The sequence below is a fragment of the Stigmatopora argus genome, chromosome 15 (assembly GCF_051989625.1).
Source record: "Stigmatopora argus isolate UIUO_Sarg chromosome 15, RoL_Sarg_1.0, whole genome shotgun sequence".
NCBI classification, from domain to species: domain Eukaryota; kingdom Metazoa; phylum Chordata; class Actinopteri; order Syngnathiformes; family Syngnathidae; genus Stigmatopora; species Stigmatopora argus.
Window position 1 is genome coordinate 10,980,656 of NC_135401.1, and position 27,423 is coordinate 11,008,078.

Sequence of the window (27,423 nt, forward strand, 5' to 3'; positions counted from 1 at the left end):
TGATAAGAAGCAAAGAGACACATTTGTTTTGGCCGGGAGCCGCATGTGGCTCGAGAGCCGTGTATTCGGCACCACTGCACTAACTGGATTATCATTTGAGAAGAAAATCTTGGTGTAATGAGAAACACTGCTATAAACATATCAATACATTTGAAATAATTTTGATGTAATAGCTGGAAGATTGATTAGCGTGTCGGCCTCATGGTTCAGAGGTCAGGGGTTCGATTCCAGGTCGGTCCTCGCTGTTTGGAGTTTGCATGATTTTCTTGGGCTTGGGTGCATTTTCTCTGGGTACTCCGATTTACTTACACATTCCAAAAACATGGAGGGTAGGCTGATTGAACACTCTAAATTCCCCCTAGGTATATATATATATTTGTATGAGCGTGAATGGTTGTCCGTGCCTGGCCACCAATTCAGCGTGTCTGTAGAAAGCTGAGATAAGCTCAAGCACCCCCGCGTCCCTTGTGAGGATAAGCGGTATAGAAATTAATGAATGATGTATTAGAATGAGACACTGGTGTATGATAATACATGATATATGGCATTAAATAGGATTTTTTTTTAAATGACAAGCAAAAATATGATGATTCATTCTTTTTTACACCAAAATGACTGTGTTTTTTATTATTATTACTACTGTATCAAACCAAATGCTTTAATGGGGCACATAATTGCATCCCTTTTAAATTTAAATGCGTAGCTTTCAAAAAAAAAATTAGTGTAGGGTCGAAAAGTGCAATGAAGACTATTTCCCAGCAGATAGCACTGCAGCCTCTCTGTTGTCTTATAAAAGTCATGATAAGCGCATGTTTTGATTGAATTTAAAGTACTATAGTACATAGTATACTGACTTTACTACTCATTGTTGCATGAGGGTCAAAATAACTGACTAAATATACTCAATCCCAAATAAATGGAACATTATTCCGTAATCCTATCTAAATACATGGGGGAAATAATTTTGCTAAAATTAGATTTGGAAAATTCATTTATTTTCAGTACTTCAAATTTTAAAAAATGAAACACATAGGAACAAATATATTTAATTGTTGGTTTTCGGTAATACATGATAAAAATACTTCTACCATAATTATAAAGCTAATGGTTTGCTATTAATTTGTCCATTGTCAACACACCCCAATTTTAAAATGCATGATTTGCTTGTTGACAATCCCTTAGAGCTTGGCGAAGGCAGGTGTTGAACTTTTGAGACGGTCCCTGGATAGGTGGGAGTTTCTTGTGTTTCTTGGCTGACGGAGACAAAAACACAACGGCGTTTTCTACCTCTTCAATCACGGAAGCCCACCGCGAGCGAGCTTTTGAGGTGAGTGGGGCTCATCCGGACCACCTTATGTGTCCGCCTGAGACTTAAGTCAACGTGCCTCAAAATAATTCATCATGTCGCATTCGTTTGTCATCAAGTTGAGGTAGAACGGCGGCTGACGGATGTGCAGACAGTTGTGATCGCCGCTGCAGGGGGGCGAGGGGTCGCCCATTAATCGTGCATAATCATGTTTGAAGACTTCTCATTCAATTTAGACTCTTGGAACGCGGTTCCATCGTATTTCGGGGGGGTTTGGTGGCCATGTGACGTGGTAAGGAGGTCTACACCGACGTGCTACACCCAAAACAGGGACAAACACAGCGCCTTTATTTCATCTAAAAGCTGCCAGTTCCACATTGCACTTCATTGTGTGCTTTACATTGACTGCTTATCTGCCTGATCCCCAGAAGCCTGTTATGATTTTGCAATTAGACTTTTGTTTCTTGAGTCTCTCTGTTTACAGTCATGTATGTACTCACGTCAGTCAACCATCAACCAGAGTGACATCATTTGTGAGTCGTTTGACTTGTTGAATCAAAGCTAATTGCGTTGCATTTCATCTCAACAGTCAAATAACACTGCTTTGTTTAATATCATTTATATACTATGCATTTTTTTACACTTGGTGAATGGAGTGGGTCATGAATATTCATTCATTCATATTCTGTACCGCTTATCCCAGTGATGGGCCGTCAGGGTCTTCAAGGCCTTCTCTGCTGGCCTAAGAAATATCTGAATCATAGATTATATTTTGTCCATCAATACTTATTAAATAATCCCAAATTGTCTGTTATCTTTCTCCCCTGGTTGCACTGCTTCCAGATGTGTGTTTTCATATTGAAGCATTTAACCAATGACATTTCAGCCATTATTTGTTGCCAGGGTCAGAAATCTGCCTCAAGGCCTTCACAATCAGTTCTGCGGGCTCTGCCGCTTTAAACAAGCGTCGATAAGACTGTTGCTTTAACCAATCAGATTTCGAGTTGGCAACACCACAATGCTTTGTCGCAGGCGGAGGGATAGGTCATTGCCTTGTCGCAGGCGTAGAGATACGTCATCACTTTCACCAACTACGAGGCTAGTCATTAGCCAGAGCTACCAAACTGTATTTTGAGCGGGCTGCACAAGCAAATATATTGTTGTGTTGATTTAAAACCGTTTTCAAGACGGACTATGCCAGAAATACGACAGGACAGGCTCGACTTTCAGCATTAGCTTCGATGGCGATAGAAAAGAAGGAAGGAAGAAAGGAGGATGGATATTGTGTACAGTTAAAAAGGATTTTTGGTGAGTAAAATATGGCTATATGCCTAAATAATATTTCAATTGTGGGCCAAGTTCTGATATCTGAAAAGCTCCAGTGTTTGTATTTAAGCTCCAGTGTTTGTATTTAATCACTAAATGCTGCTAAGAAGTGGATTGTACCCCATTTTAGTGCATTTTTTTGCCGTTTCGCGTATGGACGTATCGACGTTCATCGCTGTCTTTTTCCCGGGGAAATGATACTCCGGGCCCGGTTCTGATGTCTAAAAAGCTCCAGTATTTGTATTTAATCAATAAATGCTGTTTTCGGCTGGATTTTACCCCATTTTCGGGCAATGTTTGCCGGTACGCCATTGACGTTCATCGCTGTCTTTTCCCTTGAAAATCACCCCCCGGCCCGGTTGTAATGTCTGAAAAGCTCTAGTATTTGTATTTAATTATTAAATGCTGCTAGGAAGTGGATTTTACCCGTTGAAGGCGCTACGAGAAAATGCACGGACCTCCACTGGCTTATCCTCACAAGGTTCGCGGGGTGTGCTGGGATAGGCTTATCCCAACCAACACCCTGAATTGGTGGGCAGCCAATTGCAGGGCAGAAGGAGGCGGACAAACATTCACGCCCGCACACTCATACCTAAGGACAATTTAGAGTGTTCAGCCAGGCTACATACATGTTTTTGGGATGTGGGAGGAAACTGGGGTACCCAGAGAAAACCCACGCAAGGGTTAGGTGGTTAGGGTAAGCATTAACCCTAACACTAATCCTAAAAGTCCTGACATATTTATTTGGTCATGAGCAAGTGTACTAACCCCTAGGGTTAGCATTAGGCTTGGCGTTGGGGGGTTAGGGTTAGTACACTCGCTCATGACCAAATATGTCAGGACTTTTAGGGTTAGGGAGATAGGGTTAGGGTTAGTACACGTGATCATGACTAAATATGTCAGGGGTTTTAAAAGTCCTGACATATTTGGTCATGAGCAATTGGACTAAACCTAACCGTAACTCTAAAAGTCCTGACATATTTGGTCATGAGAAAGTGTACAAACGCTAACCCTATCGCCTTTACCCTAAAAGTCCTGACATATTTGGTCATGAGCAAGTGTACTAAACCTAACCCTAAAAGTCCCGACATATTTGGTCATGAGCAAGTGTACTAACCCTAACGATAACCCTAAAAGTCCCAACATATTTGGTCATGAGCAAGTGTACTAACGCTAACGGCAACGCTAACGCCAACGCCAACGCCAACGCTAACGCCAACGCCAACGCCAACGCCAACGCCAACGCTAACGCCAACGCTAACGGCAACGCTAACGGCAACGCTAACGGCAAGGCTAACGGCAAGGCTAACGGCAAGGCTAACGGCAAGGCTAACGGCAAGGCTAACGGCAAGGCTAACGGCAAGGCTAACGGCAAGGCTAACGGCAAGGCTAACGGCAAGGCTAACGGCAAGGCTAACGGCAAGGCTAACGGCAAGGCTAACGCCGAAGCTAACACTAACGGTAACGCTAACGCCGAAGCTAACGCCGAAGCTAACGCCGAAGCTAACGCCGAAGCTAACGCCGAAGCTAACGCCGAAGCTAACGCCGAAGCTAACGCCGAAGCTAACGCCGAAGCTAACGCCGATGCTAACGCCGATGCTAACGCCGATGCTAACGCCGATGCTAACGCCGATGCTAACGCCGATGCTAACGCCGATGCTAACGCCGATGCTAACGCCGATGCTAACGCCGATGCTAACGCCGATGCTAACGCCGATGCTAACGCCGATGCTAACGCCGATGCTAACGCCGATGCTAACGCCGAAGCTAACGCCGAAGCTAACGCCGAAGCTAACGCCGAAGCTAACGCCGAAGCTAACGCCGATGCTAACGCCGATGCTAACGCCGAAGCTAACGCCGAAGCTAACGCCGAAGCTAACGCCGAAGCTAACGCCAAAGCTAACGCCGAAGCTAACGCCAATGCTAACGCCGATGCTAACGCCGATGCTAACGCCGATGCTAACGCCGATGCTAACGCCGAAGCTAACGCCGAAGCTAACGCCGATGCTAACGCCGAAGCTAACGCCGAAGCTAACGCCGAAGCTAACGCCGAAGCTAACGCCGAAGCTAACGCCGAAGCTAACGCCGAAGCTAACGCCGATGCTAACGCCGATGCTAACGCCGATGCTAACGCCGAAGCTAACGCCGAAGCTAACGCCGATGCTAACGCCGAAGCTAACGCCGAAGCTAACGCCGAAGCTAACGCCGAAGCTAACGCCGAAGCTAACGCCGATGCTAACGCCGATGCTAACGCCGAAGCTAATGCTAACCCTAACGTCAACCCAACATATTTGCCACGCAACCCTACCCCTAATGCCAACCCTATCCCTAAAAGTCCCAACATATTTGTCACGCAACCCTAACCCTAAAAGTCCCAACATATTTGCCACGCAACCCTACCCCTAATGCCAACCCTATCCCTAAAAGTCCCAACATATTTGTCACGCAACCCTAACCCTAAAAGTCCCAACATATTTGGCACGCAACCCTAACCCTAAAAGTCCCAACATATTTGGCACGCAACCCTAACCCTAAAAGTCCCAACATATTTGGCATGCAACCCTAACCCTAAAAGTCCCAACATATTTGGCACGCAACCCTAACCCTAAAAGTCCCAACATATTTGGCACGCAACCCTAACCCTAAAAGTCCCAACATATTTGGCACGCAACCCTAACCCTAAAAGTCCCAACATATTTGGCACGCAACCCTAACCCTAAAAGTCCCAACATATTTGGCACGCAACCCTAACCCTAAAAGTCCCAACATATTTGGCACGCAACCCTAACCCTAAAAGTCCCAACATATTTGGCACACAACCCTAACCCTAAAAGTCCCAACATATTTGGCATGCAAACCTAACCCTCAAAGTCCCAACATATTTGGCACGCAACCCTAACCCTAAAAGTCCCAACATATTTGTCACGCAACACTAACCCTAAAAGTCCCAACATATTTGGCACGCAACCCTAACTCTAAAAGTCCCAACATATTTGGCACACAACCCTAACCCTAAAAGTCCCAACATATTTGGCACGCAACCCTAACCCTAAAGCCAACCCTAACCCTAAAAGTCCCGACATATTTGGTCATGAGCAATTGGACTAACCCTAACCCTCATGCAACCCTACCCCTAACGCCAACCCTAACCCTAAAAGTCCCAACATATTTGGTCATGAGCAAGTGTACTAACCCTCACGCAACCCTACCCCTAATGCCAACCCTAACCCTAAAAGTCCCGACATATTTGGCACGCAACCCTACCCCTCACGCCAACCCTAACCCTAAAAGTCCCAACATATTTGATCATGAGCAAGTGTACTAACCCTAACCCTCACGCAACCCTACCCCTAACGCCAACCCTAACCCTAAAAGTCCCAACATATTTGGCACGCAACCCTACCCCTAACGCCAACCCTAACCCTAAAAGTCCCGACATATTTGGTCATGAGCAAGTGTACTACTAACCCTAACCCTCACGCAACCCTACCCCTAACGCCAACCCTAACCCTAAAAGTCCCGACATATTTGGCACGCAACCCTACCCCTAACGCCAACCCTAACCCTAAAAGTCCCAACATATTTGGTCATGAGCAAGTGTACTAACCCTAACCCTCACGCATTCATACCCCTAACGCCAACCCTAACCCTAAAAGTCCCAACATATTTTGCACGCAACCCTACCCCTAACACCAACCCTAACCCTAAAAGTCCCGACATATTTGTTCATGAGCAAGTGTACTAACCCTCACGCAACCCTACCCCTAATGCCAACCCTAACCTTAAAAGTCCCAACATATTTGGCACGCAACCCTACCCCTAACGCTAACCCTAAAAGTCCCAACATATTTGGTCATGAGCAAGTGTACTAACCCTAACCCTCACACAACCCTACCCCTAATGCCAACCCTAACCCTAAAAGTCCCAACATATTTGGCACGCAACCCTACCCCTAACCCTAACCCTAAAAGTCCCAACATATTTGGTCATGAGCAAGTGTACTAACCCTAACCCTCACGCAACCCTACCCCTAACGCCAACCCTAACCCTAAAAGTCCCAACATATTTGGCACGCAACCCTACCCCTAACGCCAACCCTAACCCTAAAAGTCCCGACATATAATGCCAATCAATAAACAATGCACCGTCCAAATAAATCTTTTGAGATGGCGGGTTTATTGCGGGGTTTGTTCGTTTTACGCCTTCTGAATTCATTAAATGAGCCAATGTTTTGAAATCACTTTTACATATTTTAGCATGTTTTTGTGTGTTGTGTGATTTTTTTACTTGGCTTGTTTATATTATTATAATTATTATTATTTTATATTTTCATTGTAGTATGGTACTTATTTTTTAACCTTGGCACTTAATCTTAACAAAAGGTCTAGCACTTACTTGGAGGGCGTTCGAGCTGACCCCGTTGATAGCCTCTCCGGGTGACACTGCCATTGACGGGCCTGTCCGTCCAAATCCTTTGAAATAATATAATAATATAGATGGCCCCATTGGCCCGATATTGGTCCCCTGGCCTACGTATGGATTCTGTCCCTCTGTCCCGGCAGTATTTCTTTGATGTTTTTTAGATTATTTGGGGGATAGTAAAAAGGGTTAGGGTTAGTACACTTGCTCATGACCAAATATGTCTCGACTTTTAGGGTTAGGGTTAGGGCTGGTGCAATGTCAAGGTAAGTAAATGTTGTTGTCTCTTCGAATGCTACGTTTTGAATGAGTGTCTTTCTTTTTTTGTGGCTTTTTTACGGAGGTTTTAAACTGTTCTTATTTTTACTTGTTTTTTAATTCTTCTTTCCATTTGACCTATTTTTCATTTTTTTACTTTTTAGGCTTTCTTGTTTTTATGCTAAAATGTATTTATATTTTAAGGTATTATAATTTTTGTAGTCTTATGATATTTTTATTAATTTATTTGGTGTTTGTTTATTTATTATATAGATGGTTTTAATTTATTTCCCTAAGGTTAGTGTTAAGGCTTATTTTCCCTATATTATGGACTGAGGTTAGTACTACGGTTAGGGTTGTTGGCTAGGGCTAGGGTTAGGGTTTAGGGTTAGGGCTATGGTTAGGGAAGTAAAATGGTTTTGTATTATTGTTATTGAAGACTGAACGGATGTAAAGCAGGTGTGCAGACTGCACAATACACAGTTACACAATTACACAGTTTGTGTTTATTTATTTATTTAAGGCTGAATTGTTGCCTTTCAGCACCTGTAGAAGGTGGACAGTTCCAGTTACTCAAAAAGATTGGCGAGATTATAAAAACGAGGCTCTGGTTTTTCTGTGTGAAGTTTGCTTGTTGTCTCTTTGCTTGCGTGTTTTTTTTTTTTTTTTTTGGGGTGGGGGGTGGGGGGGGGGGTTTCTCCGGATTCCTCTCACATCCTAAAAACGTGCAAAAAGGGGTACCTCGTCTAATGCCCATAGTAATGTGTGGCAGACTCCATTACTCCCTGATCATCGTGAGAATAAGCGGAATAGAAGATGAATGAAAGAGGGACGTGCGGCCCGGTGGGGCGAGTGGTTAGCGCATCGCCCTCACAACACTGGGGTCCTGGGTTCAAATCCAGGTCTCATCCATTTGTGTGGAGTTTGCATGTTCCCCCCAGTACTCAGGTTTCCTTCCACATTCCTTGTGCCCAGCGATTGGCTGGTCACCAGTTTAAGGAGTCCACTGCCTCTGGCCCGGAGTCAGCTGGGATAGGCTCCAGCACCCCCACGACCCTAATGAGGATAAAGCAATTCAGAAAATGAGATGAGATGAATGATGACATTTCCTCAATTCTGTGGATTTTTTTGCAACTCCAGCAAGATAAATAAGACCTGCCTGTATTATTTTTCACAGTTTTTGCCTTCATCCTGCATACGTGTGGCCCAAAAATATATAAATATATCTATTCATGCTTTTTTGGCATTGTTTTAGTACTATTTTTTTTCATGTTTTCAAATTTAACAAATACTGAAAGATTACTTAAAACATTTAGATTTGTAGATGTTTAAATTTTTTATTGTTGTTGATAGTGATACATGGCCACAAAATGTGTTATTTCCTTCATTAGATTTTTTTGAAAGGAATCACTATTGACTACATACACATTCGTATTGGTGGGTCCTGAAGAAAACATCTACATTCAGTGATTGTTCATTCTGAGATCGTCTTTACTAACTCACTAGATTGAACGATGAGTAGAATCTACTTTTACTTGTCATAGTCAGCTGGATAATAATTGTCAAAATAATTATGACAGTTTGTTATTTAAACTTGCCATTTAGGTTGCCTCAAGAGATAATGGAAAAAAAGCAGTATCATTTCAATTCGCAGTGCAGCTTTGGTGTGGTGCAAATAAATGGACTGCATTCTGACTCATGGACTGCTGCAATGAGCCGTGTTTGCACTTTTTGGCACTAACAATAATACAACCCGTGTTTTCGCTTGGGTCCATTTTGGATGAGCTTCTGCGGGGAGGCTTTAAATTGTGAACTAATCTAAAGCAAACATAGCACTGAATGGTAAAATGAGATTGTGTGGTTGCAATTTCAGTGCATGTCGTACCATGCCAGATGGGTTCTAATGAGGGTTCTCCGTACAGCAGCAGAGCAGACACACTGAACTCCCCTGGGGCCTTACTGAGCATGTGCGGCCGGCCAGACAGGAAGCAGGTGTTTGGTTTGTTGTGCATGGGAAGAATGAGTAGTCTTTGCTCGTCGTCCTGCTGAGGCTCGTTCAGCCTTCACACGAAGGCTATGTGATGATGTACTATCATCATCTGGTTATCGTCTTACAACCCGGCCTCATTGATCTACAGTACATTACATATTTGAATGTTTGTGAATGAGTCTCATACACAGTCATTCCTGCCTTAGCTGGAATTTTAAGATCTCAATAGCAAGTATTCTTCAAAATCATTTGCCACATGGAACAATATAACTGTAACTCATTCAGAGTCGGGCGGCCGGGTGGAATGAGTGGTTAGCACGTCGGCCTCACAGCTCTGGGGTCCTGGGTTCAAATCCAGGTCACGTCCACCTGTGTGAAGTTGGCATGTTCTCCCCGGGCCTGCGTGGGTTTCCTGTGGATACTCTGGTTTCCTCCCACATTCCAAAAACATGCATAGTAGGCTGATTGGACACTCTAAATTGCCCCTAGGGACGGGTTTGAGTGTGCATGGTTGTCCGTCTCCTTGTGCCCTGCGATTGACTGGCCACCGATACAGGGTGTCCCCCGCCTCAGGCCCGGAGTCCGCTGGGATAGGCTCCAGCACCCCCCGCAACCCTAATGAGGCTAAAGCGCTTCAGAAATTTATATACATATATATACTTCCTATTCATTGTGTACTCTTATAGTCTGATAAATACGGTGATATATTTTTGTATTTCTGCCTCCTACCTCAATAAAGGTCACAGTCAAGGCTTTCACAGAGGGAACAACAGCTTTGAAGCGCTCTCATTTAATGCTAATTGCACATTGGCGCTACAGGAAATGTGCTCTTTTCCTCTGAGTGACTGGCACTTGATTTGGTGCACTGACTTGAGTGCCCATGCAGGTTTTCATTTGATGTATGGTTCATTTTTTTGGCAAAACAAGCTAATAGCTCTTTCAGACTGATTGTAAATCTTATTTGACAACATGAGGGCAGAGCTTGTAGTAGCTCCAAGTATAATATGGTTGGTGCTTGGTTTGAGATATGTTCCTAATAGGATAGCTTGATAATTTGATGTTTAGATATCTTTTGTAATGCATGCTGGGAGCAAAATACAAGTCTCCTTAAAATGAATGGTAGGATTTTCCAAACCCATTCAGAATTGATATTGAATGAAGACGTGGAAGCTCCAAATAACAAAAAAAAAATGTTTATAGTGCTAGTTAGAACCAATTATACGCAGCTGTGTATGATGACAATAAAGGCTTTTGATTAGTTATAGTGGAGTCAAGTTCGACTATTATGTGGGCTCTGGTGAGGTTTATTACTCGAGCTGTGTCAACAATTCTCCCTCTACAAGAAGAAGAATGGCGTAATTGGCGACCTTATTTTGCTTCATAGGAGGGGCTTAATACCACCCGCTCTTGTTATGATACAATGTTTTTTGTGCCATTAAAAATTAAAACCAGAATATTGAATGACTATAACAATAAACAAGTTAATTGATGCTGCACAATCCAAATTCTAATGAAAATTATACCCCTTCTTTAGCAAATTTTCTGGATATAACTGGATTTCATCTTTGGAGAACATGTAACATTCACTGAGAAAATAATAAAACTTTTTGTTATCTAAACAATCAATACAATCAAACCATCATAGATATTAAAAATAAGAATAAATATAACAGTATAATAAAAATACCCATTCACAGGCTATTGCTGTAATAGTTCTGTTCTGTAGAATGGCATGTCAATGGAAATGCAAAGGAATATATAGTCGTAATATTTTTACACTGCTATTGGGATGTTTTTTGCTGACACACTTAGTCAAATGGTACTGTTGTGTTGCTGTGGTTTTTAATGACTCTAAAGTAACTGTGAGTTGAGATAATGTTAACACAGAAGGCAGGAGATTAACGCATACTGAAGTTGAAGGGTCTACCATTGTTATGTCTGTCACCTTGGAGATGACATGCTGTCATTTTATAAATGTAACCACGCATGTAAACTTGTATCTTGGGAAAGCTAATTAGCAAAGCAGGTTTCTGTTTTGTAACTTTTTGAATTGCCAGCACATGGGATGAGCTCAGCACAGACAGAGATTTCCCTCATGCAGCCTGTGAGAGCAATAACATCTGCTGCTTTGACTTTGGAAATGTGGGAGGGAGAGGATTAGAGAAACTTCCAACTTCAAAAGGATGTGGAAGAAATTGATATGCTTTTGAAGCATGTGATCTCCACAGCGATGAAAATGCTGAGTCACACTGTGGCCAAACGTTGTGTAAATCGACAAAGTGGTCAGCATCCTGCTCCTTTGTGGAGGTGGAGTTTGCATCATTGGAAGGCGTCTAATCTAATGTGTATAGATAAATTCAGGACCACATGAAGATTACTCCATGGCCATGTTTCAATTTTTTTGCACCGCTTTATCATTTTAACCTCACGTTTGTTCATTTTGCAGCCATTTCTAAATGGTGATTTTTGGGTGGGGATGCTGTATTGTAACTATTTACATTCAATTATAAGGTATGAGGTAAATGTGATTTCTCAGTGCGTGTCCTTGAATTTGTATTCAAAACTAGATCGGTCAAAAGTATCAATATGATACAATATTTGATTGCAAAAGTATTGATGTTATGACTGTTTTAATTTTCGCAAAAATGTGCTTTAGGCAGTCAAGAGGTTAAGGTCATTTCAATCAAAAGCAAAAGGGTTGGATGTGTAACAATGTCAATAACACTAAAAGAGTTCTTTAAAAAAACATGAAGTACCAAAAATGATATCACGTATTGAGTATATTTTGGAGTATTGATATTAAGTTGAAACTGTCGGATCGTGACTACAGTAGTCTAAACTCATATTTCCTGTACAATATGATGAATGAACTCCATGAGTTTAGTGGCATTTACGCACTGCTTTTTTCAGTATTTTCTCAGAAAACACACAAACTGAACAACTACGGTGCCTATTGATCTTGTATGTTTGTGTGATTGTGTAAATGCCCGTGGATTATTTCTGCTTCACGTCTGTAATCATGTCTCTGTGAATTATCAAATCCTTTCCATGGTCTACATAGGACAGTATACACGGAAAAAACACCTGGACTCAGCTGTTCAAATATCCAGTTGATTAAACACACAATTTTATGGTTGAGCTAAGCCTCTTCATTCCCTCAACAATATGTTTTCTCTTCGTTTAAACTCATTTGTTAGCATGTCCCTGCGTTAAACATGGTTTTAAAGAATCAGATTAATCAAATTGATTCCTTTTTTTTGACATCTCAATTGCCAGGCGGATGTGATAACCACTCTTCCATTGCGTGCCTTATTCTGTTATTGTTTTGTGGAGTACCCTTGAGTTGGATGTTGTGATCTTTTCCCCCCGCACTAAAACAGATATCATAGCACCAAACAAAAATGTCAAATAAAGGTGGCTAAATCAATTGTGTACCTTCTGCTTTGTAATGAAAACACATTTAACACTTCAGCCTGTCGATATACATGACTAGCCTAGATCGTTGAGCAAATATATAGTTCTGGTAGCGATTTGACACCAATTTCTAAGTGAAAGTTATGGATAATTCTACCCAAATTTGCTTCATTGACAATGGTTTGGAATCAATGCCATGGTAATGCGGCACCACTTAACAAAATACCATAGTAGTTTTATATTTCGACATAAAAACACTATTAGAAACGTCCATTCTTAATTTTGTTCTATTTGTTTAAGGTATGGTCCTGTGCTGATGGCGGACTCTGCACTGTTCATGTCCAGAGCGCCCCCTGTGGAAGGGACGCCCGTGGTGCCGAATGTCTTGGGTGTCCTGGACCTAGTAGGGAGTGAGAACAGCACGGCTGAGAGATGTTTCCCTGCACACTCTCGCAGCAGTGTCCTCCAAGGTCTCCCTTTTGGGGGGATACCCACAGTCTTGGCCATCAACGTAGTCATGTGGATGGTAAGCATTTTGTACCTAGTACCGTATTTTTCAGACTAAGTTGCACGTGAGTCACACCGGCCAAACAATGCACAATGAGGGAAAATATATATACAAGTCTCCCTGTATCAATTGCATTTTTGGGAGAGCAATTTTTTTTATCAGAAACCAAGAACAAACATATGTTAAAGAAGTGCTTCTCAAATAGTGGGGCGACGCCCTGCGCAACAGAAAATAAATGAGAAGCACTGCGTTAAAGTAACAATCGTAAAACAGCGAACAAAAGGCTTAATACGCATCTGTTGGCGTAACAGTTTTTTTCCAGATAAGTATAGCCTACAAAACAACATAACAGGGTGTTGGGGGTCACAGACAAAAGAAAACATAAGTCGCACACCCAGCCAAACTTTGAAAACAGTGTGACTTATAGTCCGGAAAAGACGGCACAATAATTTAATGAATTTGTTTTACATTCACTGTATATGTATATGATGAGATCTTAAATGGTGAAAAAAATAACCCTAATCCCCTAATGTTTATTTCAGAGTGCGACTAAATGTTTATCTATTTATGTAATGTTTAGTTTTAATCTATGAATAATAAAATATCAATTAGTAAAAGCTTTCTTATACAGTTCCTGTTAATAGCTGTATAATGATAGAAAATATTTATCTGGTCATGGTGTTTTTTTTTTTTATACCATCACAATATAATTTATCTTCCGTTTCAGGATTTTTAGAGTGTTGTTTTGAATGTCAGATTGCGGCATTTGATTTTGTGGAGTGCAGAAATCAAAGTTTCTAAAAATATCTCTCTCTATTCAGTTTTGTATTTGGTGCAAAGCTAATTTTCCATACAGAAAACGTCTATAACGAAATCAGAGTTCTGAATTTACCCCTTGAATAATCGGGTCTGTCAACTGGTGCAATTATCGCCACTGCAAAAGGGTTTATTGTGAAGGTATTCAGCCTTCTATTGATGTATCCATTCTTGCGTGGGCACAAGAATACACTTATATCGTCCATAACAATTATGGTGACAGGTTATTATCACGTCTTTTCCTGGAATAAAAATTGTTTGCAAGTGCACACAAGAATATTTTCTTTCAGTTTGGCAGATAATAATAGACTTCCGCTTTCAGCTGATGGCTAACTGGCTTCCGCTGTCAAGCCGTGTCAGGCTCCATTCTACTCCGATATCAGTCTCAATCTGCCGCCTCCACGTTTTAATTGGTTGTTTCATCACTGGCTGGTTGTCAAGGCAACACAGAGGCTTGAGCACTGTCTGTTAATGACAAGTATGAGTCAAAGCGTGCTCCCCCCCCAGGTGGCAAAAGCACGCCTCTGCATCAATTCTATCTTCATAGAGAATAAATCATCTGAGAAATTGGAGGAGAACGTGCCCACACATCAAGACAAATCCAAAGAAAACAACAGATAGCAGCCGATGGAAGTGAAAAAGACCAAAGCAAAACAATGGAGAGATTGCCTCAAAGTTTACTAGAATGAGTTATTTATAGCATGAGTCACTTATCAATTATATTGGCTTTACTCATATAATCAGGAATATATATGATAACATTCACCAAAATAAACATCCCATTAACTCAAAAGACTAAATGCTTTAAGGCAATAAATGAAATTGGACTTCTATCTTTTTCATTTGTTATTTTGTTTGCTATTCAGACAGAAGTATTTAAGAATATTCTACACAAATGTGTTCCATTATGGTGTATTTTTATGTCATTTGATTGAATCCTATTTGATGAAAAGCCTTTTTGTCCACTTAAGCATTTTTAGATTTGGTGATTGACCGCGTTTGTTGAGTGCACAGCATGTCTTGTGTGCACGCTGACCTGCCCTAGTAGTTTCCACGACAACCGTATACTACTCCAACGGAGAATGATGTCTCATAATCGTAGTTAGGTCTTGGATTGGATAACTTTATTCATCCCGTATTCGGGAAACTTCATTGTGGCAGTAGCAAATGGCCTTATTTGTAATCAATGATGTATATATAGAATATGGCATCATATACCTTTTCGACTTTAGTTTTGGCATGTTCTTCCTCAGAGGCACCGATGCTATAATTTTGTGAAACCCAGGATGAGTCTCTTTACAAATCCTTGACATAATTAATGACTCCCTTCCTTGTTTTCATGAGTTCGAACACATTTTAACGTGTGCCTACCACCATTGGGACAAAGGCGAATTATCATAATTTGAAGACTCAAGTCGAATGTCTACATCCCTGTGTCAGTGCAAATATGCACTTGTGTAATTCTGCATGTTTGATTTGCTTCCCAGTTCCTTTTGCTCATCTTCTCCTGCCTGAGGAAGGCTGCTTGGGATTACGGCCGACTGGCTCTGCTGATGGACAATGACAGGTGAAGACATATTTCTGCAGAAATGAGTGATGCGAGCTCTCTATACTTCTAATTAAACATTCGCGACAAACTAAGCGGTCCAATCAGTCATCATGATACAGCTACTAGCTCCCTCTGCTGGCTTTATAGTTAACCAAAAATGAATGAGTTGCAGCACATTGTCTGTCATCTGAGGCTCAAATGAGTGTTTGCAATGACTATTTTGTTGTTGTTGTTGCTTTTCTTTGGTGATTCACGAACCTGATGCAGCACAGTTGATTATGACATCCCAGTTCTGCTCCTCTTTTGCATATCAATGCATATTTGCATTAACAGAGCTTAATTGCCCACGTCTTTGACATTTACTCGATAAGTTTATTTTACACCTATCTTGCATTTTTCCCTTGTCAATTACATACATGTACTATTTTTAAGTTTGTTTTAGTACTCTACCATGGTTTCGGAACAAAATTCTTACAGTAGCTAGAAAAGGAAGGATTTAAATGCCCTCTTGAATAACTGCCAATTCATGTTTGTCATATTGTTGTTATCACACTTTAGCCTCACGTCCCTTTTCTATGGAGAACCAAGTGAGAAGGAGAAGTCTCCCTCAGAGTCGAGCCCTTCTGACTCTGAGACCAAGGACATGGTGAGTCGGTAGACAATAATGTAATTTAGACAGTTTAGTAATGTGCTACTGTTAAGTACCAACTGATCCACACTTGGGCATGCTAGTGTTAAAACTAATCCTCTGAATCTTTTTAATGTTCTAGGGCTTTTGTTCATGGCTCACATCTCTTTACCATATGAAGTAAGTTGACCTTGACTTTCTACTGGCTCCTTGTTCTCAAAGATGATGTCATCGTAAAATCTAGAGTCATCTTCTCGCTCTTTGACAAGCAAAAATAAATATAAGTCTGGCCTCTACAACCACTGGTGCCCACTGAATATTTGCACTTTGCCGGACACTGACTGACATAACAGATTTTAGGTTGTAAAAAGCAATTTCCATGCTTTCCACTGGCTTGCACAGTATTTTGGTCAGGTTTGGCTGCCTGTTTTTAGCTCTTGTGCTAGTTGCCAACTTTGAGATCCTTGGGAAATGTGTAAAGCCACCCTGAAAGTTCTTAATGTGTGTGGGCTGTTGTGAGGACCAGCATCCTTTTTTTATATTCTATTTTATGTTCTTGGCTTTCCCAAAGTTCCTGTCTGGTAACCACCAAACCAGTGGTGCCACAGCTTGAGTCTGAATGAGTGCAAATAGACAATACCTGCACACATGCTGATTGGCAATTGGTTTCTATTTGGAAAATCTTAATATTTTTTTAGATTTTTTTCTGGTTTGGACCCTTCTGACATCGTTTTTACCTTGTTTCTGCAGAGACGAAGAGATCCGCAGCAAGTGCGGCATTGACGCCGTGACTTATTTGTCCTTCCAGCGCCACATCATTTTGCTCATGACCGTGGTGTGCCTGATGTCTTTGGCCGTGATCCTGCCAATCAACTTTTCCGGCAATCTCTTGGGTACCCTCAAATGACGGACTAAGAAATGTTTTGGGCAATGTCGGGGATAAATATGGTACCTGGGCCTTCCCGGGGGACTTGCGCCACATGTCAAAACACAGCATTCTTTTTTAATTGTTAGGAAAATGCGTGTTTATTTGTATTTCTGCAAATCAGTCAAAATGGTCAGTTTTTGAGTCGTGGCAGTACATAAAAATATTCTTAGGGGGGAAAAATCACTATCAATTATAGGAACATTATAGATCACGGAACTTGATCAAATTCATCATCTGAGACAATTCAGAAATAACATTTATTCGATAAAATGACATGGAACAAGAAATAATGGCTATTAAAAGGAATATTATGTTACATAATAAATGTTGCTCCAAGTAAATCAGAAGATGAAAACAGTTGACAGGTTGAATTTGAGAACTGATTGGTTCAAGAAATTGTCCTATTGCTAATATTGTTTTAAGTTACATTGCTCTATCTAAAAATTGATATGTCAGCACATTGAGATCCAAATCCGATTGGGCAAAAAAAATATACATCCACATGTGCTTAAAGAGAAATTCCCTAAAAAGCATTGATCCATTTTTATTATTGTATTGATCAGTGCCTCAGATGGCATTTAGGTTAGCAGAAACCTTGACACCCCACGACATAGTTCATATGATGGCACACAATTCAGACATCACATAGCTTCCCCAAAATAGATTTGTGAACGGAAAAAACATACCATCCTCTCAACATACTGTACACGTGAAGGTGTCAAAGAGTGGGGGTGTCACAAACCGAGTTGCTAAATAACAGTGAATACGCCTTTTTCCCAGTTGTGTGTTTATTTTATTGGAAATGTCGAGCAAGGCATTCTATAATAAGATGGAGACAGCATCCATTTTGGGCTCCCTGCAGAGCTGGGTATTCCACAGAACCACTTTATTGCTGTTGACTGTCCTCTCACAGAGCAGCGTGCCTCCCTAGTCATTAAACAAACAGTCGGTAGGTGACCGACTACCATGGCAACAGCAAACAAAGAGCAACCAAATTAACAGAGCTGGGCTTAAGTGTTAGTAAGTTTAAATGTTGTTAGAAATGTCGTTCGGATGATGAAATAGCTCACAAAGTCTCCTTAAAATAGTAAAGGTCGCCTCACCCAAATGAGGAGGTTTCCTATAGGCCCAATTAAAATGTTTCTTTTTGTCATGTTTCATTATTTTTACAGGAGACAGTCCTGAGAACTTTGGAAGAACAACACTGACTAATGTTAGTGCAAAGTAAGTCCAACACTGTGTGCTTGACAGCTCCTCTTAAGTAAACCGTGAAATGGATAGTTCAGACTATAACTGTGTTTTTTTTGGCCATACAGAGACAGCTTCCTGTGGCTGCACGCCATTTTTGCATTGGTTTACTTCATCATCACGTTCCTATGTATGGCTCACCACTCTATACGGCTGCACTACACAGAAGATGAGAAGGTCAGTCAATTATTATTGTAAAAATGCTTAAAGGGACAGACAGAGATTTGATCAACTGCATCCTGGTACAAAGAATCCTATCAAATGGCAGGGGAAAAAAATCATTTTTCTAATGTGTGCTAGTTGAGAATAAAGGAAATAATAGACAATATTTCCGAGAAGTCTGAAAAATTACTAGTTTCAATTCATTCCAGACGAAAAACTTTCTGCATTTCAAAGTAAATAAGAGAAGGAAAAAAAAAATCAGTGCTGCCTTGGCCTAGTTGGTAGAGCGGGCAATTCAATGACCAAAGGACCAGAAAACATTTTCTCAGTGGCCTTCCCTTGTTAGATTGATAATAAAAGAAAAAAAACATGAAGAAATAATACATTACATTTCAAGTTTTTGTTTTAATTGATAAAGTTTAATGGAACAAAATATTGGAATTTAGGCTGTGAATTTAGATCAGTGATTCGAGGCCAGTGTAGAAATACCTTGCTGGCTGTCAATTTCATATCCTAATGCAGATTATTGTAAATGGGCTTTCATGTCCTGTTGATACAATACCATAAAAAATATCGACGTCAGCATCTTGCTAAAGGACACGTGGGTATTGTCAAGTGACTCAGGATCAAAACCACAAACTTTGTGTTTGGACACAACCAGTATACCATTAGAGTCATGCCGGCCTCATGGCCATAAATATGAAATACTGTAACCCAATTGTAAACAGTAACCATATAAACAATTGAATATCTCCCTCTTAATTCCTGGGACAGCAATTAAGAACAATAATGAATATTAGGGTTAGGGTATATTATTCTCATTGCATTTTGTGTTCTAGGTTGCAAGGACACTGATGATCACATCAATACCCAGAGAAATTTCAGACCCAGGATTGATTACCAAACACTTACAGTAAACAGATTCTTTATCCTAATTAAAAACCTCACTTTGTAAGATTCCTGCTGTTAGTGATGCAACAATGTAATATCTTCTACTTTTCCTTCCTCGGCTAGTGAGGCTTATCCCAGCTGCACTGTCACCGACATCCGCTTCTGCTTTGACATCAACAAATTAACGAGGCTGGACTTGGAGAGGTAAAGTAACCATTTTATTTTCGTTCTTGAGAATCCAAAATTTCTATAACGTGTTGGGGTTTACAGACGCAAGGCCATGAAAGGCAGGCTGTACTTTGCGAGCAAATCACAAAAGGAGGGAAAGATCATGATGAAAACCCACCCGTGTGCTCAGATATTCTGCTGTGACTTTTGTGGCTTTGAAAAGGTAATCAAATTTTATGTAGTAGTTGACTAGTGCTGCACTGAGAGCTGAATTCCCCTGGATGGCACTGCAGTTCAAAAGTATAATGTCAATCTGATTCTCAGCAAGTCGAACTAATATTGCAGGTGGATGCGGAACAATATTACAGCGAGTTAGAAGAGAAATGGACAGATGAATTCAATGCTGAAAAGAACCGTATCTATATGAAGAGGCTGGGCATTGCTTTTGTGACATTCCGGGATGAGAGGATGACTGCTGTGTGAGTTAAATTGATGCCATTGGAATAATGTTTTGCAATAGTTTGGAAAAAATTGATTGAAACACTTGTTGTATTTTATAGAATTGTGAAGGACTACAGTTGCGTGGGCTGCCGCCGCCGACCCCAACAGTCCAGTATAACCACAGTAGTTCAGTCTCACCACTGGGGCATCAGCTACGCTCCTGCTCCCAGTGACATCATCTGGTCAGTGTTAGAATTTAACTAACTATCCTTACATTTTTTAGCCATTCTATTGAAACCAGGCACTTAGAGCCCTGTCAAAACAAGATATGACATAATTGGTGGCAATATTAGTATGTTTAATATTATTTTTCATGTTTTTGATTCTCCTTACTCTCACCTAAGAAACTTTCACTTCAAATTTTGCACCCTAAAGTTGTGTTTGAAGTATGCGTTTAGAACCAAGACTCATTATTAGCATTGGAACAGAGCTTAAAGTTATGTAGTATTTTCCTTTGCTCAAATCTGCTAAAGTGTATTGGTGAATTTTTGTTTGCAATCTCGGGAATTTACCTCAACATACGTGTAGTTACTAATGATTTGCGTTCTATTAATGCCCTCTATCCTGAAAATTAAATGGAGCCACCCCATTGACATTATGTAACAAAAGAGTGATGCATGTTTAATTAAGAACAGATATGGCTGTGTTTACTGCTCTTGCTTCAAGCCAATCAATTGCACTTAGTGAAATCATTCTAGAAAGACTATTGGGACAGGCAGGCTAATTGAACTGTGTTTTATATGTTTTTCAAAGGTGCATATCAGAGTACATTAAATATGATATTCCCTGCCAATCTGTGTGTCAATTTTCCATTTACATTCTATCAATGTATTATCCAAATATTGGCTATTTCTGACCCAGGTCACATACTGTATGTCATGAAAGGGATATCATAAGACCTGTCTTCATACAATCAATGTTGAGCTCATAATCCATCTAACTTCCCACTCAGGGAAAACCTGTCAGTCTGTGGATCTCGCTGGTGGCTTCGCTGCGTCCTGCTCAACATCCTCCTCTTTCTGCTGCTCTTCTTCCTCACCACTCCCGCCATCATCGTCAACACCATTGACAAATTCAATGTCACCCGCCCTGTGGAGAGTCTCAAGGTGAGATTCGGGTGGGATTATAGCTGTTTGCTGTCCAAAACAGATGCAATCTTATTCTCTCTCTCCCTCTCTGCCAACAGAGTCCTATCATTACTCAATTCTTCCCAACCCTCCTGCTGTGGGTGTTTTCAGTCCTGCTGCCCTTTATTGTCTACTATTCGGCCGTCTTTGAGTCCCACTGGACCAGGTACTTAGCCTCTTATCCTGTCTCAAGGGGCCTTGCGCTTTTTCATCCTTAGTCACTTCCTTTTCTGCCTCTTACACCCTGTTGCTCTTGTTAAGCTTGCTTGCCCCTTACCTCAGTCACCGCCCGCTCTGTTATTCTTGGAAGGTTGTCATAGAGATCTCTATGCGAGGATAACGATATGCGCAGCAGTCACCGTGCACCGCTCCTCGCTGCGGCGGGAGGAGGGGCGGAGCAGCTGCACACAGAGACAACCTCATGCAACACCTATGAGCACCCCGTCTTTACATAACCACCCCCACAAACGTGTTATGCAGGCGTGATGTGTGAAGGACCGAATGTAAATCAACTGTTTACTGAAGTGAAAAGCCTAGCTCGTGATGATGAGCCCGCCAGCTCCCTAATATGTCAGCTGATAGCCATGGCGTGAGTTTTTATGATGTATTCACTTCATTTCAAAGGAGCTCCAGGGAAATTTGTACACTCCCTAGCCACAGCATCAGGTACAGCTGAACAATTCGGGGACATGAAATTATACAATCTTATAGATATAAAGGGCATAATCATTAATACAGAGGTTCCCTGACATTTTACAGTATGACCTCAAGACGTATTTGGCTTTCAGAGTACCATCATCATGGACAACATTAAATTAGTGCAGGTGGCAAAAATGAAAAGAAGGAAAATGGATCTCTACCTACAGGTTCTTCCTAAATATTGGATAAGTTCTAAAACATTGAATCTTGAATATGTTATTGTATAAAATGAATGCAACTAAACTGTACTTCATAAATTCACTGTAATGGATTTAAATCAATTTTCAGTAACTCGATGCATCTAGTGCTAAATGAAAAATATCCACACTTAACATGGTAATGTTGCTGTGGTAGCTAATCTTTTATGTTGTTGCGTTTGTTTTTGTTATTTTTTCCCCCAGATCCGGTGAGAATCAGTTGACAATGCACAAGTGTTTTTTACTGCTGGTTTTCATGGTCCTGATCCTGCCTTCGCTTGGTCTCTCCAGGTGTGCCTACAGATGTCAAATGTCCTTTTTTTCCTTTTTCTACAAATAAACACGTCTTTCTTCCTTATTTCTGCCCTCTGTAGTCTGGACCTGTTCTTCACGTGGCTCTTCGATATCAACTTCCTAGATGAGAAGGATGTCAAATTCCAGTAAGATGTGAAACCTACCAATGTATTCAAATGCCTTATATTTCAAAACACCCATCATTTTTGTCTGTGCAGGTGTGTTTTTCTCCCGGACAATGGTGCGTTTTTTGTAAACTATGTAATTACTTCTGGATTTATCGGCACTGCCATGGAACTGCTTCGTATCCCAGCGCTGACGGTGTACGGCCTTCGTCTTTGCTTTGCAAAGTCAGAGGCAGAGCGTATTCATGTCAAACGGGTGAGCAAAGTGCCTCTTCAATCTTTCCCGAGTATTCCAGATTGACAGTTTTTGTGTGCTCAGCTGATGTATGTGGTTGCAGAGTCAGACCTATGAGTTTCAATTTGGCCTGGAGTACGCCTGGACCATGTGTATCTTTTCTGTCAGTGTGACCTACAGCATCACTTGTCCAATGATTACACCCTTTGGTGAGTGACACATGTTAAGCTTCACATTGCCTGTACCCCCTTTTTACCCCATGTGTGTGTGTCTGTCTGTCTGTTTGTCTGTCTCAAACCCCAACCTCAATCTTCTCTTCTGTCTGCCAGTCGAGTGCAGACTGCAAATTTTCTGCTTTGGTCCCAGACACTAAGAAACACCATGTTTTCAGCGCCAGACGCCCACTTTAGCTGCTATCTCAGCCAAAAACTGAACTGTTTTGTCAAATTTTCTGCTGCAAACAAATTCTCACTTTGTAAGGACACGGGGAGACACCACTGATATGCTTCGGGATCACGCTTCTCCACTTAGGCTCGTACAAGTACGAGTACAAGTACAACAAGTACAACTAAATTGAAAGTTCATCCCTTAAAAGTGCTTAGATAAATAAGCACTTTATTTCATTCATTCATTTTCTGAACCGCTTATTTTCACAAGAGTCGCAGGGGGTGCTGGAGCCTTTCCCTGCTGACTTGTGTCACCAGATGGGGAACACCCTGATTTGGTGGCCAGCCAATTGCAGAGCACAAGGAGATGGACAACCATTCACGCTTACACTCATACATAGGGGCAATTTAGTTTAGATTGTTCAACCAGCCTACCATGCATTTTTGGGGGTGTGGGTTGAAACCGGCCTGTGATAGACCTCCCGACCTCAGAATTGTGAGCCTGACGCGCTAACCACTCATTCGCCAGGCCGTCAGTTAAGAATATTTAAAATACTAAATTACTCGTGAGAACCTAAGAATTTGAGGTATCCATATGTCTATTGATTTGAAGTTTGGATAGTAATTTAAAAAATCTCTCTCTATATATATTGTGTTAAAATGAAGGTTTGATGTTGTTCTAAAATGTGACATTTAGGTCTGGTGTATGTGATCCTGAAACACATGGTTGACCGCTACAACATCTACTATGCATACGTTCCTACCAAGCTCAACCAACGCATCCATAGAGCTGCCATCCATCAGGTCATCTTGGCTCCCATCCTCTGTATCTTCTGGCTACTCTTCTTCTCCGTTCTTAAATTAGGTACAGCTCAATTTCAATCCTGTTTCCCTACGGGATTTCTGACATAATGCAACATGTCATGATAACCTTCTGAATGAATGTGTGCTGCCTTTCACAGGTGCAGTGCATCCCATAACCTTGTTTACCTTGGCTTCCCTGCTGTCCTCCATTGTCATTTCGTTTTTCCGCTTGTGCCTTAAAAAACAACCAGACAAGTCAACAAGCTACCAGGTCATATTAATTAATGCCTTTACTTTTGATTTATGACTTGTTCTTACCTTTCCATGGACCATTTGTGTTTATTTCAGATGTCTAATCAAACAGCAGAGGAAACATTTCCCGAGCCAGACAGAAGTACAGTTACTGCAAGCACTGCTTCTAATGTAAAGTACAATTTTTGTTATAACTAGCTAGCATTTTCTTATAATGCCCTCGTAAAACTTCTGAAATTAGAATAACATGAAGATAACTAGTATCACTAACTTGATTCTTTTTGGGAGAAGATCGCACTGTTCTTAAAAAATCAAAGTGAACCCGGTGACCCGATCGACTGGGCGACACAACTTACTACTGTACGTTGTTCTCCCTTCAGCTCTTTGTGGCATCCGTCCTGCTGGAGCCAGAGCTTGCATTGACCCCCATGCCCTCCCCGGCCCACCACAGCTATGGCGCCATGGCCAGCTCCCAGAGTTCAGCCCATGGCCCAGCAGGAGAAGAGGAGGAGGGAGAGGATGAGCACACCCAGACTCGTGAGACTGAGCTTCAAGACCCCCCTGACACCTCTGGCTCCAGCCCACTCATGGAAAGTCTAGTGCCCTACCAGTAATGCCGCCTCCCCCCTACAGTTGATTCCCACGTGTACTTCACCTGAGATCGTGCTGCAACGATGCCACGTTTCCTCTTTCCTTTTTACCTCGGACTCCCCGATAGTGGAGCTTATTCAAATGATGGGAGCCCAAGAGGACATGATGAAAGTACTGGATCAACCTGATCCTATCCAGAAGACGGCTAATACACCCGGATCGCACGTCACTGTAGAATCCGTACACACCCCTCCTCCATGACTCTTTGCTTTCAATTCACTCAAAAGAATGAAAGACAAACTATCTTTGGGTATTTGTCGCAAACGCTATACGCATTGTGCCCATTGCACACAAGTGGAGGTGAAAGATCTTATCATCGTGGGTGGTGTGAGCAGGGTCGCCCTGCCAGACTGACAGCCGTCCCGGCTCGAGTGATATCTGGTTGATGGGGACCACGGTGCGGCGAGGATGGAGGAGGGGAGCAACTTGCGAAGCCATCTGCAGTGAGAGAGCTGACAGACGGAGGGTTGCAATGTAATGCAGAGATGTACTGTAAGATATGTACACGCTCTGTCCTTCCCCGCTGAAAAGCAATGGCACTCTAGCTTAAGCTTAGTTAAGCATTTCTTTTTGTTAATATAAAGTGGTGTCAGATTTCTACATTGGCCTTTCAAGTTGTTCACTTAAGTTGCTGATTATTTATTTTCTTCTTTGGGCTTTGTAGGACAGTGTTTCCCAACCTTTACTAAGCCAAGACATTACATTAGAAATAAGAAATTTTCACAATAAAATTAAAAAACGGTTTCTGTACCTTTTGACATCTTGTAGAGGAGCATTTAAAGTGTACCTCTGGTGGTCCACTTAAACAAATATGTATGATTGCTTCCCAGAGCAATAATGTAGGGTTTTATGAATGTCTGGTGTTAAAATATTTATCTCATCTTGTATTTGCCAAAATTATCGCTCGCCACCATATTTGGAACAGATGTGACATGATGTTATTGCCTGGAGTTCCTTTGCATCCACCAATTGCTCTTGAATCTTTAATATGAGTAATATTGCACCACTTCGTGGTGTGACTATCTCAAATTCACCACACCGCACCTGGGGTCTGCCAAATATACGTGAAAAGTTTATAATCAAGGAAGAATAACACATGGAATGGGGAAAAAAGACAAGCCACAATTGGACAGTATTTCACTGACAGTGTCTACTTTGGGGAGTTAATTAATAGTACAGAGAAGGTTTTTAAAGTCTGAATAATAATAAATAGACACGATAAAAAAAACTCCCTCTATTGCTCTTATTCATCTATTGAGGCAAGGCTTGGAACATATTAACCGCGGAAAACAAGGTATTACTATATATTGGATTTCCAGACATGGACACACAAAATTAGTGCTTATTATTGACACAATACTTTTGGCAATCCGGCATCCCTGTATAATTTATGAATTTGGTATATGCACTTCAATTTTGGGGGTTTTTAAAGTCTTGGAATGTCAATATCTAATATGTAGCCCCCTCTCTATAATGAATGGGTGTTAAACCAGGATATCTACAACAACAACAAAAAAACTATTATTGAAACTCATTAGAATGCCACGGTCATGGTCCTAGTACTTCAATTACAGACCTGCATTGTTGTTTTTTTAGATTTGGGTTTCACCAGGCCCAACCTAACCCCAAATTGTTGTGGTCATCCCTCAGAAGATTTAATATATTATTTTATCTATTTTGAATGTTGTTGTTCCTTTACTATTGTCATGATTTTTTTTCCGCTTAGCAAGGTGACTTGGATGTTCTTGGTATACATCCACAACCAAACAACGTACATCACTGTTAGTGACAGCAAATGAGTCGAATGTTGTAAAATACTACTTGTATGATGTGTGTCAAATATACAGTGGTTTAAGGATTTCATTTTTGTTGACAGAATGACCACTGCATTCTAATTTGGAGCATTATACTGTTCTTCTATAATCTGTCTGAAACTACATTTCGCCTTTTTTTGTATGGGGGGGGGGGGGGATATGTGTATGTCCTTTCACCCCCATCCTGCAATTGTCTCTTATTGCTGTGCCTTGAAAGAACCACTCCCTTCTGTGTGACAATCCAGCATGGCCTGAAATATGCTGCATGAACTGAAGACCAAGGAGCAAGCGAATTAACAATATATATTTCTTGTTCTTTTTAGACAGCAAACACCAGTCATTGTGAGCTAATTTAGACAATATTGAGTTTTCCTGTCGCATTCAACCTCATTAAACTCAGCATGTCAACATACATCCTAACTATACTGGGTTTTATTGGTCCTATTTTGGGCCTGAAATGTAACTCTTCATTAAAATTCCGTGACACAGTTCAACCTCGGCTTAAAGTAACCTTGTGTGGACATTTTGCTCTTTTCAAGAATCAAATGCTAAACTGACAAACTCGTCTGTAGGTCATAGTTGTTTTTTTTGAAAATGTTGTATAGTCTTTATTTAAAGGGAAAGAAAGGCTTGTACTTTGAAATTATTGTCATAGGGTGGAATGTATTTTGAATGATATCTGTGAGGAATATCTTGTTAATAAAACATTTGGACATAAACTTAAGCA

The 27,423-nt window shown here is 41.1% G+C and overlaps 1 protein-coding gene across 1 annotated transcript; it reads left to right on the forward strand.

Moving 5' to 3' along the window:
• The first annotated feature begins 1,169 nt into the window (after positions 1-1,169).
• On the forward strand, positions 1,170-26,842 carry tmem63c (transmembrane protein 63C). The gene is made up of 23 exons (XM_077621475.1): positions 1,170-1,327; positions 13,014-13,239; positions 15,525-15,604; positions 16,145-16,232; positions 16,357-16,394; positions 16,965-17,107; positions 18,315-18,366; positions 18,459-18,567; positions 19,392-19,465; positions 19,567-19,647; positions 19,714-19,834; positions 19,957-20,090; positions 20,172-20,294; positions 21,065-21,218; positions 21,299-21,405; positions 22,340-22,426; positions 22,510-22,575; positions 22,648-22,810; positions 22,893-22,998; positions 23,873-24,040; positions 24,138-24,250; positions 24,328-24,402; positions 24,612-26,842. Exons 2-23 carry the CDS (start codon positions 13,030-13,032, stop codon positions 24,843-24,845), a joined length of 2,526 nt encoding a protein of 841 aa, XP_077477601.1. The 5' UTR covers positions 1,170-1,327; positions 13,014-13,029; the 3' UTR covers positions 24,846-26,842.
• The last annotated feature ends 581 nt before the right edge of the window (positions 26,843-27,423 follow it).

What these genes read in the sequence shown, in the direction of transcription:
- tmem63c (XM_077621475.1), top strand. Translation starts at nt 13,030, where the DNA reads ATGGCGGACTCTGCACTGTTCATGTCCAGAGCGCCCCCTGTGGAAGGG. An exon ending in TCAACGTAGTCATGTGGATG is followed by an intron (nt 13,240 to 15,524) that starts GTAAGCATTTTG and finishes TTTGCTTCCCAG; the next exon opens with TTCCTTTTGCTCATCTTCTC. An exon ending in TTGATTACCAAACACTTACA is followed by an intron (nt 19,466 to 19,566) that starts GTAAACAGATTC and finishes TTCCTCGGCTAG; the next exon opens with TGAGGCTTATCCCAGCTGCA.